This window comes from Nannobrachium achirus, assembly GCF_963921795.1.
Source record: "Nannobrachium achirus genome assembly, chromosome: 15".
NCBI classification, from domain to species: Eukaryota; Metazoa; Chordata; class Actinopteri; order Myctophiformes; family Myctophidae; genus Nannobrachium; species Nannobrachium achirus.
The window spans coordinates 25,184,380-25,209,266 of NC_137822.1; the positions used below are offsets into that span (position 1 = coordinate 25,184,380).

At 41.8% G+C, this 24,887-nt stretch overlaps 3 protein-coding genes across 3 annotated transcripts in view; 2 read left to right on the forward strand and 1 right to left on the reverse strand.

The window, feature by feature from the left end:
- npdc1a (neural proliferation, differentiation and control, 1a) overlaps positions 1–5,255 on the forward strand; it is a 28,215-nt gene extending 22,960 nt beyond the window's left edge. The window contains exons 3-9 of the mRNA XM_080743033.1: positions 975–1,070; positions 1,348–1,551; positions 2,554–2,620; positions 3,551–3,650; positions 3,851–3,930; positions 4,402–4,501; positions 4,891–5,255. Of these exons, the coding sequence (XP_080599159.1) occupies positions 975–1,070; positions 1,348–1,551; positions 2,554–2,620; positions 3,551–3,650; positions 3,851–3,930; positions 4,402–4,501; positions 4,891–4,962 (719 nt within the window). The 3' untranslated portion in view covers positions 4,963–5,255. The remainder of the gene's footprint in view (positions 1–974; positions 1,071–1,347; positions 1,552–2,553; positions 2,621–3,550; positions 3,651–3,850; positions 3,931–4,401; positions 4,502–4,890) is intronic.
- Positions 5,256–14,607: 9,352 nt separating this feature from the next.
- Positions 14,608–17,659, forward strand: pou5f3 (POU domain, class 5, transcription factor 3; the record flags this gene model as incomplete). The annotated part of the gene is made up of 5 exons (XM_080743513.1): positions 14,608–15,399; positions 15,612–15,723; positions 16,280–16,410; positions 16,658–16,822; positions 17,396–17,659. 5 exons carry the CDS (start codon positions 14,608–14,610, stop codon positions 17,657–17,659), a joined length of 1,464 nt encoding a protein of 487 aa, XP_080599639.1.
- Positions 17,660–23,472: 5,813 nt separating this feature from the next.
- fut7 (fucosyltransferase 7 (alpha (1,3) fucosyltransferase)) lies at positions 23,473–24,432 on the reverse strand (the record flags this gene model as incomplete). Its single annotated transcript, XM_080743514.1, has 1 exon — positions 23,473–24,432. One exon carries the CDS (start codon positions 24,430–24,432, stop codon positions 23,473–23,475), a length of 960 nt encoding a protein of 319 aa, XP_080599640.1.
- Positions 24,433–24,887: the final 455 nt, after the last annotated feature.

The window sequence follows — 24,887 nt, forward strand, 5'->3', positions numbered from 1 at the left end:
ATGCACATGTATGCTATCAAACATGCGTATGGTTCACGGCACGCAGTGCTGAAAAATCTCTTTAGAGAACCTTATTTTTTAAAACAATTCCAGTTGTCAAGCTGTAGTATGTGTGTGTAGATGATCCTTTGAAAGAATAATGACTATCACCACATAGATTCACTGTGATAAAATAAGACTGTAAGCTTACAGCCGCATAATCTGAGTTCCCAGAAGTTCCTAACAGCCAGTCAGCCACATCATGGCAACACAAGACATTTTGTTGATTTAGACAGGAAAAATGTTACTCCTGAACCCTGTCGAAACATTATAAAACAGAGCTTAATCTACCGGTATATGCAACTGAGTAAGATAGTGTGTGGGCCAGTGGCCATTAATTCTTTCCAAACCAGGAACCGTTTCTCCTATGCACCTGTCACCTACTGGCTGTGTCTCCTCTCCTGTTTCTCCATAATCAGTCTTGCTGTGTGTGTTTTCTCTCCAATAGATGTCTCCTAGGGTTCTCTGTGTCCTCCTCCTCTTTCCTATTGTCTCGTCATCCCCATGTCTTTTTAGTCTGTCCCGTAGCCGTAGCTAGCTAGTTTAGAATTGCTTGTTCATTCATTTCTTTGTCCTAGGTGCTAACCTATTGTAGTTATTTTTTCTGTTTCCAAAATGCAGGTAATGTGACCATTTTTTTCTTTTTTTTTCTGAAAAAAAGTGATTCTACAAGTTCACATCATGTTGCGATGTGTCGTGAGCTTGTAGATTGGATTTATTTTATATTTTATTTTATTTTTTAACCACATACAAATGTTGTACGTTTGGGTCCCGAGTAGACACCATTTCTCTTTTAGGTCTTGAGCTGAAAGGTTTGGGATCTACTGGTCTAGTGAAATCAATCGGTTGATTCCCATCAGTTTACCAGATAACAATTGCATTTTTGCACAATATGTGAAATATTTAAATAATCTTGAATCTTGTCCATCCTCCAGCCAAAGAGATGTCCTACACTGACCTGGATAAGGAGGAGATTGACATCGACTCTGTCATTGAAAAACAGCAAATCTTACCAGACCAACCCATACTATGTGAGTGCAATCTGAAGAAGCCAACTCAATAACTTATTTAGATTAGATTCCACTAAATTCAAGTATTACAGAAGCAATATATTAATAAGACTCCAGAATTATTTTTTTGTGTTAAATTTCAGGATTTTTTTTTAAATTGTTGTTTTACTAGTGTTATATCGTTTTTCTTGTGTCTAATATATTTGACTCCAGCTGATGTTCTACATGCTCTCTTCCCAAATAATGCATTCTTCTGCTTCTCATGTCTGACTCTCTCTTCTTCTCTCTGTCTCTCCAGCCGTCTCCTCCTCCCAAACAGGTTTTAAAAGCCAGACAGATGCTTCTAAGCTGAAACCCAAAAGCCAGAGTCGTTCTTCAACCAAAAACAACACCACCACTATAAAACCACCCACACCCACCCCCCAGCCCAGGGCCACAGGTGCTCCGCGAAGAGCTGAGCCCGTAGCTATCCCAGTCATCAAGAAGGATGGCATTATTCTCAGTAAGTAGTAGGGCATTCACGAATAGTGATTTTTAGTATTTGAATTATTCTACCTCAAAGTATTCGAATAGTCGAATATTCGACAGGACAGGCCAAACTGTCAAATATTAAGTAAGCAAGAGGCGAACATTGTGAAAATAGCCGATCTACATGCTCACAACGCCTCGCAACGCGAGGCGTTGTGAGCATGTAGATCTGCTATTTTCACAATGTTTATTTGCGGAACCGAGTCACATTAAATGTAATACCTACAATTCCAAGTGCTTGTCAGGGTGGGGGTCCCCAGTTCAAATATGTTTATTTTGGGGGTCACAAAAGGTTTGAGAACCCCTAGTATAGAGCATTAACAAATTCATCCACCAGGGCCATTGACAACTCATTCTTATGACTTCCTATCTAGCCAAGCTTTATAAACTATATATATTTTCAAAGAGAAAATAGAAAAATAAAAAAAGCGAATATTTGACTTCGGTGAACAACGTCGAATAGTGACTTTGATATTAGAATATTTGGTGAATGCCCTAGTAAGTAGGCCTATGTTTTCCATAAGAGAACAGCCGTAGATCCCATGAAGGCTTTTTTAATGACCCAAGCCAGTGGAAATAAACTGATATGGTCAGTGGAACATATCAGTGGTCAGTGGAATCTACAAAATACAAGCGACAGGAGGGAAGCTCCAGGGAGACATTATACAATGATAAGGGTCTGTTCAGATAAGGCTGTACCTCAAATGTTGTTGAGTCCCAGAGCATGTTTACCCCTCTTACAATATTTGTCAATGTGGTATAATGACCTCCACCTTGTCTTTTCTGTCGTTCACAAAGTGACAGGCATTAATATTGCCCCATCGTGTCCTTTGCCATTAAGATGCCTTTCACTATAGAGACAACCTTTTGATTTGACAGTCTGAGGATTGAATGATGAACACCCATAATAATGAATGCCTCAGTAGTTCTGTCCCTACACACATTTTCTATCCTTTTCTATTGTTTTTGTCTGCAGTCCTGATTTCAGTCTGCGTCCTGGTTGGCAGTGTGGCAGTGATCCTGGCTGCTGTTTGTTGGATCAGGTAAGATAATAATCATTTGTGAATAAAGACAACTCAAGCTCAATTTGTTTTCCATTGAAGTTACCTTTACAAATACATTACAGTTTGGCATAAAATTGGCAACCGAATTAATTAAGTTGCATACTTCTCATTATTGGGGTGCAGTGTCCTAAAGAGTAGAGAAAGAGAAACGAGCAAATAGTTTGGAAGAGTGAATGAGAAATGCTCTGACAAGCATTTCAACATTGTTGCCAATTGCCAAATAAACAGAAAACATCAACTCAGAAGCTCTGTATGTCTTGCCTTGAGAGGATTGATTTTGTAAGCAACCAAGAGAGGAACAAAACTGTGAAATAGGAAGTGGAAGGAAGTGTATAGTTAGAATCGCTACGATGCTACTACTAATAATACTGTAGGCTATGCAGCCAAACATGATATTTTTAGACCAACTTCAGATGATGGTGTATCGGGGCCCAGTGCAAACATGTGATTTATACACTGTTCTAAATCAAAAGTTGTCTGTTTCTTTCTCAACAACTGATATAGTTTACTCACTAGAGAGGACTCTGTCTAGTGGCTCTTCTTTTTCCCCGCTACATGAAATATCTTCGCCGATCAACAAGCGCTGCAATGCATTGTGAGCTTATAGATCCAGAATTGTTTGCCCCAGAATTGAGTTGCGAGGGTTCATATGGTGAATAGGTTTTGTTAGGCTACAAACGCTCTTCTTGAATATAAACCAAGGGGGGCGGGGGGAAATTGCTCCCCATTGTGTGAAATATGAATCATAGGAATTTCACACCATTGTAATTGTGCAAATGTCATAATTTTTAATCATCCATTCTGAAATCAGCCCTGGTGTCCTAAGGCCAAAGTGTTTACTCTGCTAAAAGACCAAAGAACACATTGTTGATTGTTGACAGAGACTCAGATTTATAGTGCCCCCTGTAGGTTGCAGAAGAAATCGCACCTTGCCCAGAAGGTTGACTACCCTGCCTTCGGAGGGGGAGACAAGCCTCCCAAGCCTCCAGCTGCTGCTAATGGCACCTCGGTAAGCAACAAGCATTCTTTACACTCCACTGCTGCTGCAAGTGAAAAACACTACCAGTCCCTTAGATGTGTGTATCGCTTTCCTTTAGCGACAACACAGGATGTATGTACTGTACGTGCAGTTGTGCACTGTGCATTTTAGTTTATGAACTAGAATGGGTCATATATCGTATGTTTCCACCTCTCTCTCTCTCTTTCAAGGTGGGTGATAAGACGCTGGCCCAGAGTGTTCAAATGTATCATTACCAGCATCAAAAGCAACAGATGCTGTCAATGGGAAAGTGAGTTACTCTTCTCTTCTCTTCTCTTCTCTTCTCTTCTCTTCTCTTCTCTTCTCTCCCTTTTTCTTCTCTTTTAATCTTCTATTCTCTTCTCTTCTGTTTCTCTATTTCTCGTTGAGGTATATTTTCCTACTGTCTGGTTTTCACACACAACCCCTTGCCACTCAAGCACACATGCACACATACCTGTATGCACAATTACCCACATACAGAAAATGCACAATATCACATGCATACTAACACATGTACGTAAATAGAAATACCCAGATATGTACACATACACAATTACTTACTCACACACGCGGGTGCACACCCACGCACACACGCACGCACGCACACACACACACACGCACACACACGCACACGGACACGCGCACACACACACACACACACACACACACACACACACACACACACACACACACGCACACGCACACGCACACACTAAACCTTTCCCTGTCCTTTGCTCAGACACAAACCAGAGCAGAAAGTTCCTGAGTCCGAGGTCACTTCAGATGAGGAGGAGATGGGAGGAGACTTCACTGTATACGAATGTCCTGGACTTGCACCGGTGGGTGGCAAACAGAATGCCTACACTCACATACTATGCACTATGCAGTGCACACACACTCGCTATATCGTCGTTGTCGGGTAGAAACCTCGTATCTCCAAGTTTCAAATGTGTACGTTCTTTTGCAAAGTAAAGCCCTGCTTCATCATACAAGTCCGTCGCACAAAAGTGTGCTTGTAGATCGGCTGTTTTCACTAGTTTAAATCATTTTTAAAATTATAAATGCTAACCGAACGGTTTTGGACATACAAGGTTTTCACGCGACAACGACGATATGCAGTGCACACAAACTCACAAAGTCACAACAATTCAATCACATCCCACACGTATAAATACTATTTGTTATTTGACAGACAATTAATTTAGTTTTTTTCCCCCCACCTGGACAGACAGGAGAGATGGAAGTGAAGAATCCTCTGTTTGATGACTCGACTCTGCATTACCAAGGGAATCACAAGTGATTCATACATACATACCTGCACAACCACATTATTGTTATTTTAACTCCTATACACTTTTAACCCGACTTGGAAGCATTAATATGCATTGGTTCATGGAAGACTTTGAATTTATGGTCACAGCTCTTGTGGACATCCAAATGAAGCCCCTTGTAGGCCAATTTCAGCCATTGAATTGAACAGAAGGTCAGATTTGTGAATTTTCGCCGAATCCATAGGGTATCTTTCCACACAATAGAAAGATAGACAATTGTGAGAAACAATGAAACTCAGCCTGAGATATAACGTTTGGAATTGCGGGCCCTTTATTTGTACTAGGAAATGGACTTCCATGGTTTCCTGTATTTTATCTGTGTTGTTTTTTCCATCCAGCTGTTTACTGTATCTACCCCCTCTCAGCTCTTTTAATGTCCTCATCAATAAAATACATCAATTGTTTTTTTCCCTCCATCTTCAGTATTTGAAAATGTACTGCTGTATGTTTCATCCTAAATTGTATCATTGTTCATTGGAAATGTATTGTATTTGCCTTGGGTATGCTATTCAGTTTTTGCAGATATTTCCCAAAGCGTGCGCGCGCGCGCACACACACACACACACACACACACACACACACACACACACACACACACACCTTTTTTGTTACATCTGGCAAGGAGCTAAACAAACTAATTAGGGTTGTGCTTGGTCTCCCTCCTCTGACCCACCTTACCGAGCATCACCACGAAAGCGTGGGGTGGCTCAAAGTAGCTGACAGAGTACAGCATCTTGCAATGGGCCTGGTGTACAAGATACACTACACCTCCAAGATTCCCATGTACCTGACAAACTACTTCTTAAAGGTCAAGGATGTTCACGATCATAACACCAGAGGCAGCTCCACTAATCATCATCAGCGTAGATTTAACACTAAACAAGGCGCTAACTCGTTCTCCTGCTATACCATCAACATGTGGAACGCCCTTCCACAAGCCCTAAAGGAGAGCAAATCCCTAGCCTCCTTCAAAATTGGTATGAAAAGTCACCTTCAGACAGCAGCTACCCGTGACTTGTAAATAGACTAAGCCCCCATGCTCCCCCCCCCCCTTTTTCTTTGTATCCTGCCTTTTGTATTTGATGTTATGCTTTTGAAACTGATATTATCCTAGATAAAGTACTATGTTCTATCCGTCTGTCTTTCAATGTTATATGAGATACTTAAAGTGTGGTTCCTGTGGAAATAAGCCTCGGCTTTCTAGGATCTCCTTTTAGTTGACCTTGTACCAGTGATTTGTACTGTCATGAAACTGTACTTTTTTCTATTGCAAACTTCTAATAAATTCTTCAATCAATCAATCAATCAATTCCACATATGCAAATGAATGAAATCAGTCTGTGATCTGATCTGGGCACTCAGGGGCTGTAGGGGTTTTCCTACCACCGTGGAGACTACTGTGGTTAGAGTCCTCTGTGGTGCCTCTGGCTTGGCCGGGCATCCAATGTGAACACAATTGTACCAAGTGTTTGTGGGAGGCAGGCACGTGCACACATACTCACATAGACATGAAAGGGGGCTTGCTTGAGCTCCTTCTGTAAAAAGTGCCCTCGCCAGAACATGAATGCAGTTTTTACTATGCTGAAATAAATGCAAATGCCCCCCTTTCTATGCCATACCTGAAGGCAGCATGCAATTCTCCTGAACTTGAATGCAGTATCTTATGTTGAAAGAATTGCCCTCTCTGTGTGGAAATCCTTGCCGTTCCGCCACATCTCCAGTATTGATTATGCTTAGTTCAGTGTGGTATCAAGCACCGAAAATAGCCGACCTCCAAGCTCACAACACGTCGCGCTGCGATGCGTTGTGAGTTTGGAGGTCGGCTATTTTCGGTGCTTTCACCAAAGGGCCCTTTTGGAAATGTCAGCCCCTGCCTCTCTAACATTCTCTGCACGTCCCTGGTGGGAGGGAAGCCAGGGTGAGGAGAGTGATATCTGTCATTGCTCTCCTACAGGTTAACTACGGAACTAGGAAGAATAGCGTGTTCCTCCACATGCGTTACGTCATTGCGGTGAAACTCCTTACGGTCAGGTGAAAAGAAACTGCCATGACATCACGCTCACGCATATCAGAGGAGACACATGATTGTCAGTGCTCTCCTCTCCCTAGGACCAACCGCAGGAGCAGCATTGACAAAGGGGCTAGAATACTCAGTGACTGACTGCATTTGCGAGAAAAATACGACAACAACAACAACAAAATCTGTGATCTGATCTTGAAACACATAGATAAATACTAGTCCACTACACAGGGTTTGACATCAACAAAGGTAACCACCGGTGTACCAAATTTGACTTGAGTTGCCCATATACACTATGTGGAAATTAAGTACCTGATTATGTCTCTTGCATGGTTTGATTGTGACATGTTTGAGTCATGATGAAAGTGGTTATGAATTCTACTTCATGTGTGTATGTGTCCTGTCGAGGTATGTAAAAGTGAATTCTCAGCACTTTAATGAAAACTACTCTGTTTACGGACTCATTGGCTTAGTTTAATTATCACTACTATTATCTAATTTTTCTTCCTAACATGTACATACAAAGAGTGAAAGGGTTCACTTTTTTATACAAATTATATTTGTACATGCCGACCCAAGCATTGAAATTAAATATTTTTACCACAAGTGGAAAATCGTCTTTTCTTCCCCCGAGGTCTACTTTATTATAGTATCAAGGCTACATGAAAAACTGTGCAACAATAAAAATAAATATTATGTCTTCAAATTATGTGACCTACTAACATAGATAACGGACCAGTGGAACAGAATTAGAGAATTAGAGTCAAGGGTATACTGTAACTTGTGCCAGTGGGACAGATAAAGATTGGAGTCAAGGGTTATGGAATAGATCAACACTTCAACGACTAAACAGTCAAGCTCCTGTAACAAAGCGTACAGTACAATAAACTGTACAATACAAACTGGCCTCAATCAGTGGCATTAATATTTTTTGCAGTTTTACTGTAAAACATGACTCATGTATTGAATGAAAATGTTAGCTAAAGGCTTAGGCTTACATGGTAAATTAGTCTCAGGTAGCCCATATCTATTGATTGATTGATTGATTGAATATTTTATATTGTATTAACCGTGTATTAAATTAATTGAAAAATGCCAGTGGCAGATGAAAAGCATAGTTCAAGTCAAGACATACAGTAGAAACCATGTACAGGGTACCACTACCAGGCAAAGCTATATAATAAGTATTAGTGTTGTGTTTTAAAATATAAGCTTATTTATTTAAAGAAACTAAGTACCGTTTCAAAAGATTTTCAAAAAACATAAAAATAAATACAATCTGACAAACGAAAAACTTTTACAGTAAGAAAGTGAATGTAATATATTTGGGAACCAATGCGTGTGGCGAGTGACAAATAAACCCCCCCCCCCCCCCCCCCCGGAGTACATTATGGCAATAGAGAAAAATTCTCAGATTTAGGAAGGATCCTGTTTGTCTTCATTGCATTGCTTGACTGACTGATGTAGCCTATAAGGACATGACATGAACGACTGCACCCAGAAACCTGGTGTTTTGGGATGAGAGTGGGTTCTGTTTGTGTGTGTGTGTTGGGTAGGGGAGGGGATGGGATGGTCACCTTAACAGTCTCTATTGAGCTGAATGCCAACTTGCCAAGAGTCACTGTGAGCCTTTGTGCTGGTCCCCAGTTGAAGGAAGGCAGCCATTGGCCAGCAGATGAAGACATGTGGTGGGTGGAGGGTCTGTGATGGGGTGTGAGAATGCAGGCCATTAGGAGAAAATCAAAAAGCCATCAGACTTGATTGTGGGGGGAGGGGGGAACAGGAGAGGTGCAGTGGTGGAAAAATATCAATACTGCAACGTAGAAATACTCCGTAGTGGAGTAGAAGTAAAAATATTGGAAATTGGAAATACGCAAGTAAAGCACAAATACCTCAAAAGTACAGTACTTAAGTAAATGCTCTTAGTTACTTTACACCACTGGAGAGGTGGTATTGATAGTACAGGACTGATGTTGACAAGACAATATATTTAATTCTGGTTCAATATTTCCCCAAGTTTCGAGGCAATGCGTGTTTACCTCTAAACTCTAAAATGAATGACACAAATCAAATCCTATTCATGAAATATGAAGCAATAATACAGAATAGGTGTAATTGTTGCTGGCAATGAAATGCGTGTCAGTCAGTATATATGCTTCTATTGTCTATAGAAAGAACAGTGTTTGCTTGAGATAGCAGACGGGTGTCCCTGATGATTTCACCCGAGTAGATATCTGTTATTGCTGCTGTGCAGTGGTGAACATGCTGCAGCAGTTGCTCAGGATGTGAGGAGTAGGAAGGCTGTGTCAAGAAACAAAGCAAAATACACATTTCCATGATTTTTCAAAAATAGCAGATCTACAAGCTCAGCTCGGCACTTGGTGCTGCACTATGAGCTTGTTTATCAGCTATTTTTGAACATCCAAAGTATAAAATAATGGTTAAAGTGGTTAAAATCTAAAGTTTAATGGGTTAAGAAATGTGAAGTGTTTAAATGTGACAGGAACGCCTATTATGGGCTGATCAGGCATAAGTTAAACTTTTAAATTGTTAGGTTTGATATTTAGAGTGATGATATTTGATAAGCAGATTCAGTGTCTTGCTAATTACAGGTGTTGATGGGCACATTGGTTGTTGCAAGAATTAAACCTGTATCAATCAAAAGAGAAGAACACAACTGGGACACAGTGCTGTAATTTGACATTTTACTAAAGTGTAAAAAGATACATGGCATGCAGTGGGGCATAGGTCCAATGAGCACAGAGTGAACACTGAGACATTGCTTGACCTCAACACTAATTGATATAGAAAGCTCTAAAGCTTTATTGTGTTTTGATCCTTTAGACAAAGTATGCAACAAATATGATGTCAATTCATATGTATTTATACAAATGAGATGACAATCAACAATCAAACCCTTCGCGAGGGACTTTCTTTTTCTTCAGGCATAGATTTTCTTTTTTCACTTTCAGTTTTTGTGACGCATTTGGCTTGGTAGTAATCTCAAGAAAAGAAACAGATGCAAAAGGCATACTGTGCTCGCTGTGCGTGTTGTGTGTGTTTGTGTGCGCGTGTGTGTGTGCGTGCGTGCGTGTGTGCGTGCGTGTGCGACTGTGCGTGCGTGTATGTGTGTGAGTGAATGAGAGATAGAGGGTGAGACTATAGCTGCCAGTTTTAATCCACAGCACCATCTAATAGGTTTCCTTTTATCTCAAACTTTCCTCTATACTAGTATGAACAGAAAATGTGTCTTTCACGTCAATCTTCAAGAAGCTACTTAACTAAAGATGAGATCTGAGACATCTGGGTGCATTTCAGCTAAATCCCTAGCTGTAAACCCCCCATCCATCTCCTCCATAGGCTACTGTACCATGCTATTCAGGATCTCCCCCCTCTGCCCCCTCCTTTGGACTCCCCAAGCACCCTGTGCTCTCCTGTCTCTTTTCTCTCAAAAACCCTGGAATAATCTCACTGCTTGTGTTTTGCATGACAATTCCTATCCCAAGTCCATGTCCCAGGACAATGACTGCATAGTTGTGGTTTGATGTCCTCTAAAGACACTGATGGGCCCCCATGGACCTCTTATAAAGATGTCCTGATCCTATACCTAATGGAATCAGAAAAGAGATCACATAGCATACTTGTATATAGGGACGGTAGTGTCTTAATTGATATACAGCTTCACTGTGAAAGAAACATACGTTTACATTGCCAAAGCAAGTGTTAAATAAAACAACACATAGAGCAGTGTAACATTACAACATTGCACTCATAGGTACAAAACTAAAATAACAATAAAGTAAACTAACAAGAATACACATGGTGTTGTCAGTCTTTTATCGGTGGTTCTCATCCAGTGGGTTCCAGGTCCAGGTGGCTCCCAGGCTAAATGATGGAAATTATTGTTAAACACCTGCATTACTTAATTTACAAGAAGATTATAAGATTACACAATTACAGAATGTAAAATAATTGTTATGTTGATCAATGTTTGCCTGTTGTCTCTTCTGTGGTACCACAGCAATACAGCATAGAATTGTGGACAAAATCTTATCCGATGACAACAAAATATTCTATGTTTTGGGTCTGAGAGCTAAATCTCATCAAATGGTGGTCCGTGGCTCAAATGCAGAATAAATAATGGACCTTGATATGAAAAAGGTTGAAAACCACCGTTTTATATCATTACCATCCAGATATTACTACGGTAATGATATTTGTGAACTGTGGCGATAAAGGAAAGGCTAGTGAATGGAATACAACCATCTTAAGGACTACAAACTCACTCAATGTGCAATAGGTCTATCTATGCAATATGCAATAGGTCTATGCAATATGCAACATGCAATAGAGTCTAGACCTGTTGCACAAACAGAGCTGCAACTTTTAAACACATTTTAAATCTGAAGCTTTTTGTATACTAGGCCTATTTTACTCGTTTTGAGAACAAATACATGCTGCTATTTGTTCCAAATTGACTGCACAATATTGCTGCTATTTGGTCCAAAAAGCTTTATACCTGTATATATAACATGTACCTATAACGAGACAATGTGACATAACTCTGTTTACACATGCTGTACCGCCTCCAACTGTGTATATGTTCCCCATTTTCATCAGTTTTTATTGCAACCGCAGGTCGCAGAGTATGTGAACGGTCACAGCTTGTCCGTATGTATCTCTGTCTGTCACGTCTGACACTGTGGTTCTATGGGTTTGCCGCTCTGACATCACACTCTGGCTTCACTATGTGTGATGTCACACTAACAGAATCCCCTTTATGCCCATATATGGAGTTCCCTGATGTCATCAATATTAAGCCCATATCTAACAGGACTTCATATGGGAATGCCCATATGGAGGCCACATCGGCCATATACCACACTAAAGGCCTCTCCATACTTCGACCGAAATGTTTGGTGAGTTGTGTTTTCCGACGTGCAAATTTCCGAACTCTCATTCGGTCCAAAGACATCATAGGACATTCACATAACGAATAACTGAGTAAGCATGTTTGGGCTCTCACAGCATATCTCCATATACATTACATGGATCTCCATATATGGGTACCAGGGGTCTCCATAACTGGTCCGATATACATCACTGGCCAGATTGCCCAGAATTGGCGCGACCTCGTCGGAATCTTACTAGTTATAGAAGATAGGCCTACTGTGTACTGTAGAATGGTTCTCAACCGTTTCAGGCCGTGACCCCCAAAATAAGCACCTGGGGACCCCCCAGGCCTCCATAAGCACTTGAATTGTGTGAATTGGCATTACATTTAGTTTGACTCGATCTATTCCTTTGTGAAAATGGCCGATCTGCATGCTTACATGCTACATTTATTGTAGATCTGCTATTTTCACAATATCTGACAATTTGACAGATGTTTGACCAGCTAGAGGTAGGCCTACTAAAAAAACAATCTTAAATTGTCACTTTAGAAATGTGCAGATACCCTGCATACACTTATACTTGGCCTGTTTACGGTCGAGTGAGAAAACAATGTTAACATTTAGCTAAACATCTGGGGACCCCCAAAATAATTTGGGGATCCCCCTGGGGGTCCCGACCCACAGGTTGAGAACCACTGCAAGTGGAGACAAATCACCCCTCCCCCACGCACACTGATCTAATGTAGAGCTATGTGAATCCAGACACGTCCATCTCTAGATTCTAGAGTGAAACTGCTGCCCAGGCCAGTGCCCAGTGTTTGTTTCAGAGCAGGGGGTGGGTGGCTGTCGGGGTGTGGGCGGAATCAAAGAGTTGAGACTTATTGTTCGAGTCTGAAAGGAAGCTAATGGTCGACCATCGCTACTCGGGGTCTGAAATCCGCGGGGTGTCCTGGGGCCGAGTCTCACAATGGCACCCCCCCTCCCTCCCCCGCGGTGCGGCTTCCTGCCAACAATCTGTAGCCAACGACTCGCACTGGGGGAGCGCATCTGTAGGCCTATCGGTGCGACGGCCATCTACGCCTTTCAATAGCCACCGATCAAGGGGGAATGGCAGGGGTTTTACCTGCATGCTGGTGGCTGTTTCATACATTTCCTCCACGTTGTTATCCATTAAGTGGTTCTAATTCTAAATCCAAAACAGCCCAAACAAAATCACAACTCTGAAGGCAGCTGATGATCAGACTAAAGGAGGGGGGAAGGGGGATAATAAAAAATTCTAGATTGTTTTTCGCCCATGGTTTGATTGACTGCTTGATTGACGTTTTTATTGAGAAAGGGGCACATGCCAAGCCAGGCTATATGAACATATATGCTGCATAGTAAAAAAAAAAACGGACCAAACACAACGAGGGACCAATGTCATCCTTCTTTTCCAAAGGAAAAATAAGTGTTGATTTTAACAAATCTAAATGCCCTTCAGCCATAACTTAACACATTGCCCCTTTCTCCCCCGAAAATACTGACACCAATTTGAAAACATTTTAGTAACTCCTTTATCTGTTAACAACCTCCCACTGGTAAACATCACCTAAACATCACCTAATGACACTCGACGTCAACATGACCCAGTCCGCAGTTATTGGTGCTAATATAGATTATTTAATTGAACTAAATTAGCATAAGCGAAATCAAATGTGTTAACGTGTAGGCTTAGCCTATTAATTTGCCTGCCTTATATGTGTTAATTATTATGAAAACAAGACATGCATGTGACTGCAAAAAATTGGCCTTTTATATATATTATCCTATAATTTATTGTCCAAATAAAGCGACTTTTCCCGGTTTAAAACAGGCAGATTATTTAGCCTCATAAGCTTTATACCTTCGCCTATTTGGACACTGGTAACTAAGTCACCTTTTTATTTAGCTAATGGAAGTGTTAGTAGCCTAATGGAAATGGGTTTAGTATTAGGACCTCGCATGTTAATATCAAAGATATCTCTCAGAGGGTGAATGATTTAAACAAACTGTGCATAATGAAGTATGAGGCGAGCTGTTGGTTTATGTATTCACACAAGCAGCCGTGTCTGTTTTGCAATGTAGCCTAAATAACCCACTATATTATTCGGTTGAGCTTGGGACAACTTGATATTAGGCTAATAAGGGTATAATGATGATTTTTGCATTGCACAAAGTGTGAAGAAAATGTAGTGCTAGTGCAGTGAAACTGGCTCAGCTCAGGGGGATTGAAAACACGCCCCCCTCCATTGACAAGTATCAAGGTCATTCACAACTTCACCTTCAGCTGTGCGTAATTGTCTCTGGTGACCAATGGGTGAAGAGATGACCCAAACGCCACCTCTTGGTTTAAGGAAACATGTTTGAGCAGCCAATGGTGCAAACTGCAATCGAGTGTTTGAGCTTGAAGGTGTCTGACTATTGGCGAGGAGGTGCTCAACTCAACTAGATTGTTGGTGGACATTTATTAGTAACAAGTGGATTACATTTGCTGAATTTATCAAGACGGAGACCTCGCAAATCCTCTGAGAGTCACCTTTATTTTCATTTTGGACGCATTTTTGTAGGACTACTTTTGTTTTTTGGGCAATGTTTGGTGGGTGAACAGACTTAACTCTATTCGACGCTCGTTTTCAAACATTTTACTGAGGCCGCCGCCTAGGCTACTTGATTTTTGTAAAATGTCTGAATCTAACAGCCCGACTTCAGATTGCAACAAGAGCCCATTCTTGGATTGCAACAGCCGACCGTACGACTTCAGCCGGGTCAATCCGTACGCCCAGGCTTTAGGCCCGGAAGGCGTCATGAGTGCCGGGTCCATCCAACTCACCCACGGCGTCCTACAAGACCCGAGTCTCTTCTTCAACAAAGGCGCATATAACGGGATGGCACCGTCAGCGGCACAGGCCTTTTTCCCCTTCCCACCGGTCAGTGGCGATTACCGGCCTCACGACCTGCAGGCTGCGGCCGGAGACTACGGCCACCCCAAGCACTGGTATCCCTTCTCCGCGCCCGAGGCCTACGCCGGACAGGTGCCCGGCGCGACGGCGGCCTCCCAGCCCGCAAACATCAGCCCGCCCATAGCCGAGACCAGAGAGCAGATCAAAATGCCCGAAATAAAGACCGAGAGGGACTCCGGGGACGAGTACTCGGAGGTAAAGATCCAGCAATATCCCACGCCGCCACAGGCCGCCAGCATGGCGCACGGGGTCTACTACTCGACTCCTTGGAACCCGAACTTCTGGCCCGGCCTGGCCCACATCGCGCCGCCCAGCGCCAACAACCCCAACCCGTCCACTTCTTCGGCGTCCTCCCCGTCTCTTTCCCCCTCGCCTCCCAGTAATGGGGTTCCGGGGAACGTGTTCTTCAGCGGCAGCGCAAGCCAGCCCGTCTCCGCGCCGCAGACCCAGAACCCGGGCTCCACGAGAAGCAGCGGGTCGTCCAGTGGCGCATGCAGCGACTCTGAGGAGGAGGTTAGAACCAATACTTTAAAAGTTTTATACCAGTGTTTCTCAAACTTTTACACTTCAAGGTCTCCCCTTAACTCTTCAAGGGTCAATTTAAACCCCCATGAAAGTCCATTGAATCCACTTTGAGAACCACTGGTTTAAACAATTATTTTAAGCAGAGCTTCGCCTCTTGTAGTGGGCATATATTTATCTGAATGTAATCTCATCTTTTATAGGAAAATCTTTCCACGGAGGAACTGGAGCAGTTTGCCAAGGATCTGAAACACAAACGCATCACCCTAGGATTCACGCAAGCTGATGTGGGCCTTGCCCTGGGTAACCTTTATGGTACGTTTTTATTGTATTTGTACATTTTTGTATGGATATTTTTTTTAATGCAAAGTGGAATATATCTTAGTAGCTGTAGGCTATGTGTTGAATGAGAGTGAATTGAACTAGTAAAAGTAAAGAGAGTGAACTGCTAGTAAAGTCAATTTATTTGTAAAGCCCATTTCATGCATGCAACAATGGTAGTGAAATACACCAAAGTAGTTGAGATTGAGAAATATTTTCAAAGCCCACAACCTTACACACACACCACCACATGAACACAGACCAGGCATCCACACATAAGCGCACATTCTAACTATCAAGAACAGAAAGGTCTTGGGTCTAAATGACAGTTTCCACTCCACTTAATACTTTCCAATATCAGGTCATTAATTACAGTAGTTAAAGAAATTCAGTGCAACCTCACCAAGCGTGTACACTTGTACGCATACACCATACTTAACTGGTCTGGTGTCTGTAATCGTATTTAGACAAGTTAGAGCTTAAGCCTGGAACAAATTGATTGAAAAGTACAGTACTGTATTAATGTATGCATTTATTTATTTGTGCGCAGGTAAAATGTTCAGTCAGACCACCATCTGTCGTTTTGAGGCTCTCCAGCTGAGCTTCAAGAACATGTGCAAACTGAAGCCTCTTCTCCAGAGATGGCTAAATGAAGCAGAGACCTCTGACAACCCACAGGATGTAAGTCTGCCACTTGCAAACTCCACTCACTTTTTAGTCTTGTGAGACAAATGTACCGTTTATAGCATTGGCTTGTTCTTTGTATAATCAAACCATGTGTACTTGTTGATTGAGGTCCCACATACTTGGTCCCCTCAGACAAAATGTGGTGCATATGGGAAAACTATCACTGTAGAATGTCAGAACTTGTTTCCTGCTTCCTGTCGGATTAAACACTGACATTTTCACCCTCTTTCTTTTATGTCAGATGTACAAGGTTCAGCGAGTATTTGTTGACACCAGGAAGAGGAAGAGACGGACCAGCTTGGAGGGAACAGTGCGTTCTGCTCTGGAGTCGTATTTTATCAAGTGTCCCAAGCCTAACACAGGGGAGATTACACATATTGCTGATGACCTGGGCTTGGAGAGAGATGTAAGACATGTGCACTCTTCATCACAGTTAAAGGACAACTTTAGTTTTTTACAATAAGGTTTCATATTTTAGATTGTAATTAAAGAATATAGAAGATGAGTGTTAAAATTATTTAATTTACTTCTTTCTATTGTTTTAGAGATTCTTATTTCAGTGGTTGGGGGCATGCGTACAAGTGGCTAAATATGTAATTTTACACAGAATAAGCCCATTCCCAAGATGGAACGCAACCTTTCATGGTTGGATGTGACTTATGGGTGCTAGAAGTGTTACTGTAACTGCTGGCTTATTGGGTCTAACTTGTACCACTTGTACGCATGCCCCCATGCGTACGCATGCTCCACATTTTAGCACGGTAAACGCGATAAATCAATAGAACGAAGCAAATGAAAATATTTTAACACTCACTTTTTATTTTCTCTAATTACAATCTAAAATATGAACCCTTGTTGTAAAAAAACAAAGTTGTCCTTTAACATAATTCTGTAGTATTTGACTAGTATGCATCAAAGGTGTTTAGACACAACTTATGTGTTCTATGTGTAACTTATTTATACTTTTTTTTTTTGGCAGGTTGTACGTGTTTGGTTCTGCAACCGCAGGCAGAAGGGTAAGCGCCTTGCTCTGCCCATGGACGAGGAGTCCGAAGACCAGTACTATGAGCAGAGTCCTCCTCAGATGAACATGCCCCATTCTCCTATTCCCGGCCAACTTCAAGGCTATGCTACTGCTGGCTACCCTGGAGCCCATCCGACTGTATACATGCCTGCACTCCACCGACCAGACGTCTTCAAGCAGGCCCTGCACCCTGGGTTGGTCGGTCACCTGACTGGATAACCATGCTTTTGTAGTCACTCAACCGAACAATGTCAACTCAAGACTGTCTCCTCGACACTGAAGCTAAAGACTTTCACTCGCAACCCCAGTCATCCTACAGGCTGATCATCCCTCGGCCATGGGCTGGGTGTTGGGTTTCCCCTTTTTCTTTTTCAAGATGGGGATCGCTCAAAGACTATTTCATAGCCCCCTTTTTAATTTTCTGGTGCATTTTATTTTTATTTTTTTAAAGATGGGGATCATTCAAAGACTATTTTATAGCCCCCCTTTAACATTTTCGGACTTGGTGCTTCCGGCCAAAGAATGTTGGGTTCGGCGGGCATCCATGTACCATAGAAAATGATGGTTCTTTGCAGAGGGCCAAATGCACACCCATCTTCACTATGATTTTAAGCACAATGTAACCCCATCGGAGCATGAGCCTGTCGATATTGTAACTGTTCATTCAGTACCAGGACTTGTCATGACAATGTTTTTTATTTGCTCCATGTTCAACTCAACTACACTGTCCCAACACCAAAGACTGCCATATGTAAATTATTTCAGGGTTTGACCATTATGTATTATGCTTTTGCACAAAGTAGGTTTATAAGATTTTTTTTTACATTGCCTTAAATATTGCTGCTGTTCCTCTATCTATGCAGAGCTGCAACTTTTTTGTTTTTGATTGTTTACATCATTGGAAAGCCTTTTCATGGCCATGTTGAGATTATATAGTTTAAAATATTGAGATTGTGTCTCTAGAACTTAAACTGAATTGTCATCCTGAAACGTTTTAAGTGAAAAGAAATTAATGGAAAATCTGTTTTGCACAAAAAAGACGCAAGTTACATGAAATATGTGAAACTTAACTACTGCTTGCAGCTTTGAGTAAAATGTAAATGGGTGGCATATCTGTAAATGGGTGGCATATGCTGCCTAGCCTTTCAATAAAAACATATATTTTCCATCAAAATGGATTGGTTTGTAATCTGTATTTTATGTATTTAACCAACTTACAAACCATGCTACAGATGATCATTTTGAATGCTTGTTTCTGGTAAACATGGAAGTTGGTTCACCACAACCTGAAATAAGTGCAAACAATTATGACATTGCTTCCTCTCAAGAATGACTGTCATTGACCGTTAGTACACTTGCACGTCACAATTGCACTCTTACTGCTGACAGTGCAACTAGATATTAGTCCATTATAACTGCTGAAAAAATGTATGGCCTCCAAATTTTCTGATACTTTAACAAATTCAAGAGGTTCTCATTTTTTTTTGAGTAGACCACCATCACACACCATCACAGAGATTTTAAAGCAGTAACTGCTTGTTCTCAAAACCTGTTTCTCAGATCGGGGAACATGTACCCATAGTGCCATCTATGTGGAAGGATGTACTACAAGTGGTATGGAGAAAAATATTTTGCTATGTCAATGATAAAACATTGACAGATTTTGTGAACCTGCCGTATTGTAACGTTTCAAATTACAATAAAAACTTGACCAGCACAACTCTTGTTTTTAGCAATATGTATCCACCTGTTTCCGCGGGAGTTGGTTTACTGGAGATTATTTGGACCTGTTTGGACCACACTTCCGGTTTAACAGCAGACATACAAGCTCACGTCGCGTCGCAGATGCAACCCATGGTGAGCTTGTAAATCACACTCGGCTGCGGCGCCGGAAGCTCGGTACAGCGTCTGCGCAATGCACTATGGGGCGTTGGAAACTCGTGGATACTACAATACTGTTTTATTTTGAAGATATTGATATCAAAATATGGCCACTGATTTCAAATCTTTCACTCCAGTTCTTATTTGTAATGTTATATTCTTCAAAAGGCTGCTAAAATGGTTTTCTTGTTTTTTGTATTTATTTAAGTTAAGTACAGTAGAGAGACAGGAAGCACGTAGAGAGGTTAGGGAAGTGATACGCAGCAAATGGGTTGGCCGGCCAGGAATCAAACCAGGGACTCGCTGTCAGGCAAAACACACGTTTACATTGTCAAAGCAAAAGTCAAAAATAACAAAATCAGTTGAAATTGGGGAACATAATATATACTGTTGGAGGTTGTACAGCATAATGTAAACATAGCTATGTCACATAATTGTCCTTGTATACAGTTGGTTATAAAGCTTTTTGAAACATATAGCAATCTTTTGCAGTCGCTTTGGAGCAAATGGCATTTATTTTTTCTCAAAACGATTTAATTGGTATACAGGAAAAAAAAGCCTCAGTTTTAAATGTGTTTAAAGGTAGCAGCTCTATTTATATGTGCAGGTAGGTGATTGTATTCCATTCTCTAGCCTTCTTTTATAGCAACAGTTCACAAATCTTGCTGCTGTGTTCGCACATTGTTGTATATATATATTGTATATATATATATATATATTTTTTTGTGTGTGTGTCTGTAATCATGTTTTCAAACTCACTAATAGGGTGTAAGTAATCTGTGGGAAGTATGTGTCTCTGATGTCTTGGCTTTGAGTTTGGGCAGGTGGTTTCTGTTTCCACCAGATTTTGTTTGCAGTGGGTGCAGCACCCTAACCAATTTGGAGAAAACCACCCAGTATAGTGGGTAGTGTACAGTTTCCTGTCTAAAAGTGACTAAAGCAAGGTGACATGACAGTATGACTTGCATGCAGCAAGGAAGGACTCACATGCACACACAGAACAAAAGAGGAGTTCAGACTACTGAGTGGCTTTTTAAATGTTTCTATTTGATACGTTACAGGGCTGTTACGTGGTGCATAGAGTAAAAAGTACAAATGTTTCAGATCATGTTGGACTTTGCACTGAGGAAACAACTATCCCACACACGGCTACTCTATATATTTAGTGAAATTAATGTATAGGCTATTATAAGTCTACCAACAGCTACCAACACACACACACACACACACACACACACACACACACACACACACACACACACACACACACACACACACACACACACACACACACACACACACACACACACACACACACACACACACACACACACACACACACACACTTTCAACAAACATTACTATTATAGTAGAAATTAGCCCCACCCAAAACAAAACTAAAAGTAACAACTATCAAGTCTCCTCTTTTAGCGGCCTCAAACACAGTGACTGTTACTGAGGCATTTGGAACAGAATTTGGTCAAAGATTTATGGCGTTATGCACAAAATGAATCTGGACGTTTATATTGCAAAATGCTGTACTGAACGGCTACAGCAATGTACAATGATCACTTTTTAACATACAATGACCACTTTTGATATGCTTGTGCCTATTAGATTTATTGCGACCGTCAGGGAGCAGTTTACTATGAAAACCTCCACCGGCCGTCCGTCCGTCCGTCCGGCCGTCCGTCCGTCCGTCTGTCCGTCGGTCACACGTCACACGTCACACCTTTTCCCTGCTCATATCTCCGCATCAGTATGACATCACACCACATGTGTACACAAACCTTTGTGTACGTTGCTGTGGCAACAGTCTGTTGTTGCTGGTCTGTTAGTGTACGTTAGCAACCACCTTAGCAACCATGGTTTTACCCTAGCAACCAACTGTTTACCCTAGCAACCAACTGTTTACCATAGCAACCATGTTTTTTTACCCTAGCAACCAACTGTTTACCATAGCAACCAGATACGCAGAGCAGGGATCTCCATATATGGGCATAAACAGGTGACATCACACTGATGTCAGATACTCAGAGCAGGGATTTCTCCATAATATATGGGCATAAAAGGGATTCTGTTAGGGATCTCCATATATGGGCATAAAAGGGATTCTGTTAGGGATCTCCATATATGGGCATACAAGGGATTCTGTTAGGGATCTCCATATATGGGCATAAAAGGGATTCTGTTAGGGATCTCCATATATGGGCATAAAAGGGATTCTGTTAGGGATCTCCATATATGGGCATAAAAGGGATTCTGTTAGGGATCTCCATATATGGGCATAAAAGGGATTCTGTTAGCTGTTAGTGATCTCCATATATGGGCATAAAAGGGATGCTGTTAGGAATCTCCATATATGGGCATAAAAGGGATTCTGTTAGGGATCTCCATATATGGGTATGAAAGGGATTCTGTTAGGGATCTCCATATATGGGCATAAAAGGGATTGTATCCCAGATGATGCCCTGTTAGGAGATCCACACTAACAGAATCCATATATGGTCCTACCGACAGCTGCTATAAGCCAACCCTGGCGATAAGGTCTGAGTCGAAGAAATGCTTCTTTCCTGGCAAGAATTGCCCCTTTATACTGTAGGGCTCGTTTGTGTATTGTATGACATCACGCCACATCATCGGCTGAGGACTGTGTGATGCCATCATATCTCCATATATGGAGACATAAGTTGCTCATGCCCAAATATGGGCTGGTGAGGTCAGACTTAGTGTGATGCGTAGGTTATCTCCATATATGGAGATTCAACTTCAATGAGTAACCATGGCAAACTGTCAACTGCCCGTATGTCTTGATAATTGGTAAAACAAACTTTTGGCCTATTTGTGGAGATAAGCGACCAACGGTCGCTTATCTCCCGATTAGGGAGTCTTACTGGTATTCAGAATTATACCACAATACCAGAATATCAGTACTCAAAGACATCATAAGACCCTCTCCTAACCACAAAGTCAAAGTACATGGTAACACACAGTCAAGTCAACCCCCAAAAGAAAACAAAAACAAAATCTCCACTGCTCCAGAAGCAGCAACTGCCGGCACACCATTTTCAGATTGAATGGCAGGGCCACTTATAAAAATGATGATCAATTGAAGACGATCGAAAGAGAGTTGCTATATAAATGGTTGGGAGTGTTATTTGATCTCTCCCTCTCTCTCTCTCCCCGCCTTACTCTTGTGATTTCTCTCTCTTGCCTAATTGATGCTCGATAAGAGGAAGTTGCAGTAGTGAGAAATCTGAGAATAGGAGTGTCCCACGTTTCATAACCTATGTTAACCGAGAAGAGGGACATTTAAATCAAATCAGTTGTCCACATATTTTTCAGTAAAATATAGGGCTGGATGTGACAGGGTGGAGGGTGTTAAGCGAGTTGGGGTGTGAGTATTTTGAGAGAAATGCCATGAACAAGTCATGATGAGTTGTGACCATGTAGATCTGTTATCAATTAAATAGAAATATATATTTATATATTGAAATTTTGAAAAATGACAGAATAGGGACAGCAGGGATAATGTGGCTAATGACGTGAGCATGAGATAAGCCTGGAGAAGCAGTGAACACCCTTACTTGTGGCTTTCAAAATGATCTCGATGATGAATATCAGTACTGTATCTTTGCAGACTTATTCAAGTATTTCATTATTTTAGCAAATGTCTTTTGTGTGTGTGTGTGTGTGTGTGTGTGTGTGTGTGTGTGTGTGTGTGTGTGTGTGTGTGTGTGTGTGTGTGTGTGTGTGTGCCTGTGCGTGTGTGTGTCGTAAAACAAAAAAGATAAAATAAAAGGTATACTATTTACAGTAGAGAGGTCAAGGGGAGGTACTATAGGCCATGCCTGTAAGTGACTCTTCAGAGATCAACAGGCATGGTGAAAGATTTCCAGCCATTCAGTTTTCTTACCAAGTGGGTTTATGTTTAGGCCTATGTGCACACTGCACAATGAAGCAGGTAAATAATTGAATCTCTCTTATTTCAAGTGCCTATACGTTTATTTGATACAGTTTTCATTTGGACACAGCATTCTCACTCAATTCTACTTTAGGCAATTACTCCAGCATGCATTTAACAATGGTCATTTGTTGTTTATGTTATATTAGCCTGATTATGCTTCTGATGTACCAAGTTGACATTATGTTTACCCATTAACCCAGGCTTCAAGGTCAGAGTAAACCTTATGTTGAGGTAACTTATCATACTGAGAGCAGATTCTACACAACCTCTCTCTCCAGTCGGTGTAAAGCTTCACCTTCCAGTTTTGCTTCCAAGCAAAATAGTCAGAATAGCTTTTCTTGTCATCCGCCAGCTGTTTCAGATGATTCCCCAAGTCCTCTATTGATGCAAACTCATCGACATGGATGAAGGAGTTTGGCGGGGCCACAGCCGCGTAGTCCTCCAGCGACGGTCCGAGGACAACAGGCACAGCGCCTCCCTGGTAGGCGTTCCTCCACAGCTTCTCAGTGATGTAATCTTTGGAGCATGAGTTCTCAAAGGCCAGATAGAAATAGCAGTGAGAGATGGTGGGTAGGAGGGCGTGGGAAGACAGCGGTGCATGGTTCCATTTACCATACACACTCACAGGAACTATGGCATTTAGCTCTTTGTAGACTTGGCTCCTCCTGTGGCGGGCACGATAGTTCCTAACCACCCAACAGACCAAATTGTTTTTATTCACTGCACTGCCTTCAGCTCCATGTTCTCCACTGCCAGGCTCGGTCGCGAGCAGCTCCCCATAAGGGATTTTAATATCAGCATCTCTCCTGTAGGACATGGTCAAGTTGAAGACGTTGGCATAAGGGCGCAGGTTCCCATTGTTTTCTGGGGACTCCAGGGACATCCAGACCCACCTCTGACCCGGTGGCCGTGGCAGATCGTGGGGGGTCTTTTGGTGCCCCCGTTCCAATTCTCGGCTGTGGAAGACCACCACATCTGCTGTAGGGTACAGAGAACGCTGGTCCACCAGTCGACAGCGAGGGACGCGATAGAGGTCCCAGCACACATCACCTCTTAGGTTGTAAGAGGTGCCGAAAGGCCAGTGCCACAGCAGGATGGTTATGTTGAAGATGTCATGATCAGTGGAGGTAATCCGGTTTATCATTGTCAAGGCCTGGAATCCACCAATCCGCCACCCAACAACGAAAATGACAGAAGAGGCACAAAGAATACAGAGAAAGGGATGTCTCCTCATTGAAGTAATTATTGTTACCTGTAGTGTCAACATGAGCCCTGTCAAAAGAAAAATAAATGGAATCAGGTTGTTATACGGGTTGGAATTACGTTTTCAGCAGGGCAGTCCAGGTTCAAGTGCTGTATGGTTGAGTTTGGTTGGACTGGTGGCTCAACCAGCTAACGATTCTAACATCCAGGGAATTGAACCCAAATTCAGTACCCATGCTGCATGTCATGCCTTCTCTATGCCCTCGACTTCCTGTCACAATTTTACGTTCCTATGTCAAAAGAGTTCAAACTTACATGCTGCGAGGAAGGACTCGCACACAGAACAAAAGAGGAGTTCAAACTACTGGCTTTTTAAATGTCTGTATTTGATACGTT